Below are 10,255 nucleotides of genomic sequence, written 5' to 3'. Positions count from 1 at the left end.
TGCCCTCTGGTGATCTTACATGTACTGTGTTAAATTTACCAGGTTTACCACATTCACACAATCTTAAAGATTTAGCTTCCTAAATCCGTACTTCTTGAGCTGGAGAACCTTCCTTTGTATAAAAATTGAGGGCTCAACCCCAAAATTTCAAATTCATTGCTGCGGTCACAAATGTTGATAGAACTTAACTTGCATTGATCCTGAAACATCCTTTATTTTAGAGTTCAGTAAAAAAAAGATCCAGCTGAAGCCGAGCTGATTTTAAGGAGGTGTGAATGTGTGTCTTTCAGGTGCTGGGGGTCAGAGGTCACTGAACTCTACAGCAGTAATATCCCAACATTCTTTACTCTGATCGGACACATCCAGACCGTCCAGTTTCTCCAGAGGACACTGTCGGGGTAAGAGAAATAATGCGAGATAAAGCTGACCAATGTGTCCGTCATGAGCGTTTGAGAAGAGATCTCTATGTGTCAAACTGAGCTCAGATTTGTCTCGTCTGCATTCAAAAGTCTCAATGTGAACTCAAACATTTCTCATGATATTTGCTAAAATCCAGATGATTTCACCTCAACATTTACATCTCCAGGCTCTTCATGTGTTTACACAATTACTCTCAATTGATTCTCTTTTTATTTCTCCAAAGAGAAACATCTCAGACTTATGCTTAAATGAAACTCAAGTTTTAGAATAAACTCCAACCGAAATCTATATTCTCAGTCTCTACAGTTCTCTGTCTCACACAAAAGCTGACGTCACACCTCACGGCCTCCTTTTCCTGGCGTGAGGACTGGCCATCAGCGTTTCTTTCCCATCTGGAAGTCATCAGATGAAACAATGGTGATCAGCCACCGCTCTCGTGAGAGCTCGGTTACAGCTGGTGCTCAAATATTCCTCTCAAACACACACAAATATCTCTCCTGTGTCGTGTTGTGTTGTGTTGTGTGTGTTGTGTTGTGTTGAGTTGAGTTGAGTTTGAGAATGGAGATTCCGTCCTCTAGTGTTCATGCGCGAGTATTGCACGTTTATTTTTACTGTTTACTTCATAAACAAACAAGTCCTACAGTTAAATCTTTAAATATAACAAATCATCTTCTTCCACTGATAGAACATTACCTGCAATTATATAGAAGAACAAAAGTAATTTAAAGTAAAGCTGTTAAAAAAGTGTATTTATGTATAATGTTGTACATGTTTCATGTTCACTTTAATCATTTGTATTCATTACTTATATTATACTTAGGTATAAAATGTATGCATTAAATAACAGAATAAAGTTTTTAAAATCCTCCTAAACAGATTGAGGTGGATATAATATTCATTTATTTTAGTATTTTGATCATTTATTATAATGTATTGTTAACAGTCGTATAGTGTCAATGTGGAAACTTTGGTTCAGCATGTTGTAATGTTCAATAAAGCCTGATAAACATTCTCAGTAAAGGTCAATACATGGTGTTTCCCTGTGTGACGTAATGCTTATGATAACACACCTGCCAGGTACTTTTTTTTAAATCTCTGACAGACTTGTTTTTCCTCTTTTCTTTTATTTTTCTTCTGTTGTCCACACACGCTTCTTGTGCAACTGATGCCAAACCCCCCAAAATCCTCTCCTGTACTTCTGAACATGTTTATTATCTCTCTCTCTCTTTCTCTCTCTCTCGCTCTCTCTCTCTCTCTAAACAGGTGACACACCTGAAAGACAAGCATATTAACGTTTTCATGCAAATCTTGTGTTTTGTTTGTGTTGGACACATGCCATCGTCACAACCTTTCACATGATGTTCCCTTGGACTGTCCTGCTGTGACTATTCACATTTAGGATGGAAAAGTGTACCCTCAAATATCCGCCGGCCTTAAAATATCATAGTTGCTTTGGTGATTCAGTGATTTTAACAGATTCAAATTTCAATGGAAGCCATGGGATATTCCGTACTAGAATAACGTTGTTTGTTTTGGTGTTTATTTTTACTTTTCTACAAGATCAAACTTACAAATCTTACAGAGAATGAAGGAGGAACTCATAATGAGAAGAGGGAGTGGGCTCTTTGGACTTTGGTCACCACCTAGCAACCAAACAGAATACCTTAGCAACCATCAGTGTTCCATTAGATGATTTAATTATGTAGGTTGTTCATAAATGAACGCCTGTGATTGTTTAGTCCCTCGTGCAGTGAAGTAGTTTTGCTCTCGTACTGGATCTGACTGGGTGTGAGGGAAGACAGACAGGTCACACCCACTGCCACACACACAGACGAACACACTGTCCACATCACACACATCACATCTACACACTTCCGGAATCAGTCTACAGACACGCGACGCGAGAATCACTTCATCCATTCCTGTAAGTATCATTTACGATGTTAATGCGCGCGATATTGCAACAATGTATCGAGTTTTCGCTGTCATTTCCGCCCTCTTCATTTATGACACGCACTAAATATAACAAAATATAAAAACCACCTATCATTCTTTCTCTGTTAAACTTCTTCAGATGTTTGTTAAAGCGTCTCTGTCGATGTGTTTGTGTATTAAATGAATGTGGTTTAATGTGGTTTGTTCTCGGGGGGTTCCGGCCGGTTTGTTTGTGTGAGTTGTGTAATCTTCTCAAATATTCGGCTGCCATTTTTGTTTGGTTGGGGTCGATGGGACGGGGACAGAATAGTGTGTTAAGTACACATTGTAGTGTGTAGTATTTGAGTGTGTGACTTTCAGGTGTTCAATTAATATTTGAACACGAGAGGTACACGCGCAGGTTGCATTGGTGCCATGCATCAGTGTGATTGGTTCTGCTTCACTGTGGTTTAACACTGAACACCCACTCTGAGTGAAAGAGGGAAATCTTCTCTTAAAGCTGCAGTGTGTAGAACACACCTAACAAACCTGCTGACCCACCGACACAATACTACACATACTGTACATCATCTCATCACGTGGCTTGATATGTTGTCTTTTATATGTACAAAAGATCTCATGGTGTTATTGGAGAGTTGTCTTTCTGTAATAGTTAAAGATGACTGATGACTTTAAAATGTTTTAAGGTATACGGGGTATTCGGAAAGTAACATACACAACAAGATTACGATAAAACAAGTGTTGGGATTATTTAAACGTATAAAGGAAAGTGTAGTTAAAGTATGTGTTTCACTTTCATGTGTCTATAGCTTATCATCACATACAAATGTAATATTATAATAATAAATGTATATTATCTATTCTAAGTCTATTAATAAATTAAGTCAAGTTTTTTTATTGCGCATTCCAATTAATATCAATCAAACTGCAGTTGGTTTGTTTTGATTTAAGCCATAATAATTTAAATAAATACAGCTAACGAACAAAATAAAGCACAATAAAAATATGATAAAACAATAAAATACATGATTTTTTAATTTTGAAACCAAACTTTTCAAATACTTTTGTTGAAATGTTTTTAGTTCTATAGCTTTTTTGTAATAAGATTTTTATCGTCGCAGAGTGTCAACGTACAAAGAAAAATATGACAAAAAATAAACATCAGTTTAATTAGTATAGCCATGTTCACAGTTATGTTTAATTATTATATTTTTGGGGGTGCATTATACATAGAAACATTCAAAATGTTTATTACAATGGTGTGCAATAGCTGGATAATTTGAATACTTCAAAAAGTGATGTCCTCTATGCTCACTGCTTCAGATCAACGCCCTTAACAGAAAAGTCTCTGCTTGACATGATGAACAGTTTTAGGAATCTAGATTGACACCCAGTGACGTTGGAGGCTACATTTGCAACCTTGTTAGTTCAATTCTGGTTCATTTTTGAGAAATCTGCATACAGTTACTGATATATTTATTATTTATTTCCAGGTGTCAAAGATGAGTTACCCCGGATACCCCCCTGCAGGTGGAAGCTACCCAGGTGGATCTGGACCGTATCAGCAGGCCCCAGGTGCCTTCCCTCCCCAACCTGGCGCTTATCCGGCCCAGGGAGGATACTTTCCACCTCAGCCGGGAGCGTTTCCTCCTGGAGCCGGATACCCACAACAGGGTGGAGGATACCCTCCTCAGGCTGGGGGCTATCCAGCCGCTCAGGGTGGAGGATTCTTCCCACCACAGGCCGGTGGTTACCCCGCAGCCCAGCCCGGGGGCTACCCGGCCGGCCAACCCGGGGGCTTCCCGGCCGGCCAACCCGGGGGCTACCCGACCGCCCAGCCAGGGGGCTACCCGAACATGCCCCAAGCCGGTGAGGGGCCATAAATTAATAAATGGATATGAAGTGAAAACTACGTTTTTGATGTCGGCACAGGTGTCTTTAAAGTCCTCTTGTTCAATAAACATTGATCTTAAAATCAAAAGTGTATAGTTAAACATCGTTGTCTCTTGTTTTATCCTCCTGAATGAGTCTTGTAGATTAAAGACAACCTGTAGAATGATTCAAGCGTGATTTGTTTTGACATGGATTTTTTTATTTGTCATAATGTGAGTGTGACGTGGATCGTTGTCAACGTTTAATCTGAGTTGTGTTGTGTTGGCAGGTGGATGGGGCGGTCAGCCTGGCTTTGGAGCTGTAAGCATCTCTTTATTTGTACATCTCATGTTTTTAAAAGTCACTCAGAATGAAAATTCAGTTATTTATTACTCTGCATTAGTTATGTTTATCACTTAACTTAAACTATTCAAAAGTTTGTGTGAAATGAAATCAAAATATATTGAAACCTACTACCAATAAGAAAAATGAGAAATGTTGCATTAGCAATAACCAGAGATATGTTTAAGTTAAGCGACTAAAATTATTAATTAGAAATGAATACAAACTGAAACTGAAGTAAAAATAAATGAAATCTTTATAGCATTCCAAAAGTAATAGAATGACAAAATCACATAACAAAATGAACATGAAGACTAAGCATAAATAAAAGCTGATTCAAAACAGTATTACAATGCTATATTATTGTAATGTTTCAATAGCGATCAAAAATTAATAAAAAACAAATAAAGTAAATAAAACTTAAAAGTCATGATGATAATCATCTTCGAAAATGTCTTAAAGGTTTCCTGAACTGGGCTTGTTTATTTCATACTGTTGTCTGAGGTCGCAAAAGTGAAAGGGTTGCCAGATCTTCACAGAAAAAATAAGCAAATCAAGACAGGATGAAAATAAACCTTACAATGCAAATTGTTTATGTATATATATTTTTTCATTTCAAAATCCGCAACTGAACATTTATTAAGACCTAAGTGACGAGGCTTTTTAATCTTAGACTAAACAACAAGCATAAAAGCGCTTATTAATAACGAACATGGCAACACAGCAAAAGAGCCGTGTGCAGCCTTCCGACCATAAACAGAACACATTAGTTTAAAGTGACGGACAAAACTGATTTAGCTGAAAAATATATCGCTATGGTAACCAGTTTGTCAATCGTCACATATGTGTGCTATGTGTACATGGCTAGAGAAGTAGTAGTTAATATTCATCTGTGGAGGCGGTGTTCAACCTATCAATGACGTCATAGATAGGTGCCTTCCAGGATCTAGCGTTCGCTGGGCCTGATGTCAATAAAACATGTCATTTCAGTAACAAGGGCGTCTCAGTTCTGACACTTACAGGATGTTTGCTTGAATAGGATGAGGTTTTATATATAAAAGCTCGGGTTAGAATTGATGTCTTAATTCATGACACCTTTAACTCATTGTGTGTGTGTAGCCGGGAGCGGGTGTGCCTCAGGGTTACCCCGGGGTTCCTGCCCCAGGACAACAGCCCATGCCACAATACCCTGGGGCTCCAGTTCCCAACCCCTCCATGCCCGGATACGGAGGAGCTCCAGCTGGACCCGCTGTTCCTGCAGTCAATGTGAGCGGCGGTCAACTTCATGACTCTGCTGTTATTTCACTTGGTTCGGTGTAAACATGTTTGTCTTGAGCTGATTTATTTCTCATAACGTCTGTGTAGAGGGGTTACCGTGGTACAATAAAGGATTTTCCTGGTGCCGATCCACTCCGAGATGTCGAAGTCTTACGGAAAGCCACGAAGGGCTTTGGTGAGAATGAACAATATGTAGAACAGCATTCTCAGACAGAGCGATGGGAGACGTGCATGAGTGAATCTGTGTTTCGTTTACGTCACAGGAACTGATGAGAACGCTATAATCGAGCTTCTGGGCAGTCGATCCATTAAGCAGCGCGTGCCATTGTGCGCAGCTTACAAAACCACCTACGGCAAAGTGAGCATTCAATGAATCAAGCATCCCATTTTAATTACTAAAGTATTTCATGGTGAACGAACGATCGTTGCATTTTCTGATTCGCAGGATCTGATCAATGAGCTGAAGTCTGAGCTGACAGGAAACTTTGAGAGTCTTGTCCTGGCGATGTTAAAGTCTCCTGCTCAGTTTGATGCTTCAGAACTCAAGGAGGCCATAGCGGTGAGACTTAAGGAGGGATGAATAAATGCAAAATCCTGACAGACTTTGGAGAAGAAATGTATTTGACTTGTCCGTACCTCTAAAAACAAATAAATATGATGACGTTTGTGTGTGATCAGGGTGCAGGAACCGATGAACCCTGTCTGATCGAGATTCTGTCCTCTCGTTGTAATGCCGAAATCCAGGAGATCAACAGGATCTATAAGACGGGTGAGTCGATGTTGTTGTACTCTTTAAAGATCCTAGAAGTTTTGAGTTAATGGACATTTATTAAAGGCTCCTGAAAACTCTGTTGTTTAGATTACGGAAAAAAACTGGAAGACGCCATTAGCGGCGACACATCCGGACATTTCCGTCGCTTGCTCATCTCCCTCTCTCAGGTAAACTTTCTGTCTCTGTCTGTCACTGAAACATATACAGTATATATAACATATATGTACATATATACATGTACATAATAAATAAGATATAATTCATCTTTGCTTACAGGGTAATCGAGATGAGAAGGAGACTGTGGATATTTCTCTGGCCAAGCAGGATGCTCAGGTTGAGAAAACAGACTCATATTGTCTTAAATTTATTTTCCTTTTCGCATTCCGGAGAGGCTTTTATCCAAAGCTTCTTGAAATGCATTATACTCTACATTTGTGCATGTGTGATGTCTGTGCTATAGAAACTCTACGCGGCAGGAGAAAAAAAAGTCGGCACGGACGAGTCTCAGTTTAATGCCATTCTGTGTGCTCGCAGCAAACCTCATCTCAAACAAGGTAAAACCACCAGCCCACCGCGGTATAATAACACGCACAGAAGGCACAGGAAGAACACTGACTTCCTTATTCATTCGCGAGCATTCAATGTCAGTCATCTAGAAAATCTAACTTTCGTTTTACTTCCCGAAATATCCACATCAGCTGTTTAGATTGTTTTTATTTCATTGTTCTATTGAAACCATGTGACTTGAGTTTTAAAGATTTTGGCTTTAACGTCTAAAACCATATTTTAAGTTTACCAGCAAAGTATTGCTCTTATCTAAACAAGGACAGTTTCCATCTCCGAACTCAAAAAAGAAAAAGAGGAAATAGAAAGGAACCCTCAAGATTAAAAAAACATTGTTCTTTTTGTTTTTCACAATTGAAGCTGAAGCTGAAAATCATCTGCGTCTGTGACAAGTATTGAAATGTATATTCATTGACTGCGTGCTGATGTTTGTGTTCGCAGTTTTTCACGAGTATCAGCAGATGTGTGGAAAGGACATCGAGAAGAGCATCTGCGGCGAGATGTCTGGAAATGTGGAGTCTGGCATGGTGGCTGTGGGTGGGTACTCCTCTCTGATTGGTCCTGAGCCAAAACCTTCAGCTAATGGCAGATCTAGTTAAAGCAGACGGGACATTACAGCTCTGAAACAGATTAAAACATAAACGAATCTGAGATCACAGCGTGCCAGTGACACATTTGCTTTGAATAAGGTGCAGATTTGAGCATAAAATGCCTAAATGTTTTGCATATGGAAATATGGCTCTTATTTCAGCAGACTTGTAAAATGACTCTCTTAATAATCCCTCTAAACATTAGATGTTTAACTCTATGAATGAAGAAGACTGGGGCTAGTTGTCAAAATCCGGATAGGTTTATTTTATTAAGTACAGACAAAACCCTTAATAGTCCAAATGCTTTTGCACCTTTACACTTTAGCAGATTTACCTAATAGTTACGTAACATTTACACTATGGATGCAACGTTTAATAGATTATTCTATTTATTTTATTTTACGTGCAGTTTTCAGGAAAATGTGAGCGGTTCGTGCCATTTGATGTTGTCCTGTGATTTGCTCTGTCTTTCAGTGAAGTGCATTAAAAACACACCTGCGTACTTTGCCGAGCGTCTGCACAAGGCCATGCAGGTAAATAATGTGACGTTGTGTACATAACACGTGTTCTGTCATATTCATACACGTCTGGACTCACACAGCTGCTGGTTTGAGGGTTTCAATTAATTACATTTCGACCATTTTTTTGCATATCGGTTCTTTATACTGCAAATTGCATTTTTGCTCTTGTTTAATATTTATTTTTAGTATCTTGGTTTGTATTGTATTTTATATCCTTTATATTTCCTTGTCTAACCCATCTTTCTCTTGAAGATAAAAAAGATATATATTTAATTGTACCAAAGTAAAAAATAACTCTGAGAACAAAGTTGATTTAAAACTTTTACATAAAAATACATTTGGTAAAACAAGAGTACCGATACAGTACATTTACAGGTTTCTTAGATTTATCTTCTATCTTTGTGTCTTTGAAATGTTGGGAATGTGTCATGTTTTATTTTATTAAAACTGGTACATGTGTGTTTCAGGGTGCCGGTACCAAAGATCGGACTCTGATCAGGGTCATGGTGTCTCGCTCTGAGGTTGATATGTTGGATATCAGACAGGAGTTTTTGCGTCTGTATGGGAAATCTCTCTACACCACCATCTCTGTAAGTGACACATTATACATAATTGCTGCTGTGATGCAACGCAAAATTATATTTGTGTTTTTATAAAAATGAAAATAAATTGAATTGTATTGCATTAAAAACACATCACACACTTCTAATTCTTCATATATTTATTGTGTGTTTGTGCGCAGGCTGACACGTCTGGTGATTATAAAAAGCTTCTCCTGAAGCTCTGTGGTGGAAGTGACTGAAGAAACAGAAGACCGAAGATCACAAACATGCCATCGTCATATTAATCGAATACATATAAATAGTTACTTAACCTCTCTATAGAGTCTTTGAAATACTGTACTCGCACTTCACAGCCAAATTAACATTTCATTTGTGCCTCAAAAATATAATGTTTTATTACACAATTGTTTTATTCTGTTGTCAATATCTAATCAGACTGTGCATGATATCTATAGGTATATTTTTGCATTATTATCAGTTTACGCAATCTCTAGTACCGGATGCCAAATATGTGATCATGACTGCATTTGTGCCGTTGTTTAACATACTGGATCATCCCTCGGATAGAAATACAATCTGTTCTCCATTGAATATAACCAGACACATTTTGAATGCCTTAGAAAATGTTATATGCCTTGGAAAACTGAGTAACTTGAAGTGCTTTTTTGCCATAGTTTATATAGCGAGCTTTACGATATCTACACAAACACAGTTCTCTAAAGACAAAGAATTATGTCAATCATATTAAAATAAACGATGTCGGTCATCATGAAGGTTTTATTGCATACATCTCAAAGAAATGTCATATTTCACCAAAAAATCGAAAGAAATTACATCTTGCATAAAATGCCCTTTAGAGCCAGATTTATTTAAAAATAATGTATTCAGTACATGAATTCAATATACCCCTTAACTGTTATGTAATTTACATTCGCATATTTTAAACAATGTTTATTTTCGTCAGAAATAATGCTACAATACAATTTTTCTGATATGCAGTTTATTTCTTTTGATGTTGGTGTGAAATATGAGGACGGGACAGGATTGTGTGAATGTTTTATGACTGCTCCAGTAGAGGACAGTAAGTCACCCATCACTCCTCATGGTCATCTCTAGTGTAGAAAAAACTTTATCACCTGTTTATATGTTGTTCTGTTATTGACAACGATGTCTCTTCTAATTCAGGGATTAAAGTGACCTGTGTTAGTAATATGTTCACTTAACAACTAATCTTTTTTTAACCCACATCAGCATGTGTGGAGAAATAAAGTCATCATGAATGATTCTCAGTGAGGTCCCACCGCATCTCTGTTTCATTGCACGTGGCAGTGGCACAAAAATAGATGAGATTTGCATTTCAAAAGCATTTTGAACCTTACCAAGCAATAAACAAAGAAC

At 38.0% G+C, this 10,255-nt stretch overlaps 1 protein-coding gene across 1 annotated transcript; it reads left to right on the top strand.

The window, feature by feature from the left end:
- Window positions 1-2,189: 2,189 nt before the first annotated feature.
- On the top strand, window positions 2,190-9,758 carry LOC130439491 (annexin A4-like). Its single transcript, XM_056772122.1, has 15 exons — window positions 2,190-2,344; window positions 3,849-4,224; window positions 4,517-4,548; window positions 5,689-5,835; window positions 5,935-6,022; window positions 6,111-6,205; window positions 6,293-6,406; window positions 6,526-6,616; window positions 6,707-6,786; window positions 6,896-6,952; window positions 7,080-7,173; window positions 7,625-7,720; window positions 8,248-8,306; window positions 8,762-8,884; window positions 9,037-9,758. The coding sequence occupies exons 2-15, from the start codon at window positions 3,858-3,860 to the stop codon at window positions 9,094-9,096; spliced, it is 1,503 nt and encodes a 500-aa protein (XP_056628100.1). The 5' UTR covers window positions 2,190-2,344; window positions 3,849-3,857; the 3' UTR covers window positions 9,097-9,758.
- Window positions 9,759-10,255: the final 497 nt, after the last annotated feature.

Source organism: Triplophysa dalaica, chromosome 17 (assembly GCF_015846415.1).
Source record: "Triplophysa dalaica isolate WHDGS20190420 chromosome 17, ASM1584641v1, whole genome shotgun sequence".
Lineage (NCBI taxonomy): Eukaryota > Metazoa > Chordata > Actinopteri > Cypriniformes > Nemacheilidae > Triplophysa > Triplophysa dalaica.
This window is presented reverse-complemented; position numbering and strand designations above follow the sequence as displayed.

Bases quoted from the DNA above. Each gene is read 5' to 3' on its own strand.
- LOC130439491 (XM_056772122.1), top strand. From the start codon at position 3,858: ATGAGTTACCCCGGATACCCCCCTGCAGGTGGAAGCTACCCAGGTGGA. The intron at 5,836-5,934 runs GTGAGCGGCGGT...ACGTCTGTGTAG, and splicing joins CCGCTGTTCCTGCAGTCAAT to AGGGGTTACCGTGGTACAAT. The intron at 8,307-8,761 runs GTAAATAATGTG...TGTGTGTTTCAG, and splicing joins GTCTGCACAAGGCCATGCAG to GGTGCCGGTACCAAAGATCG.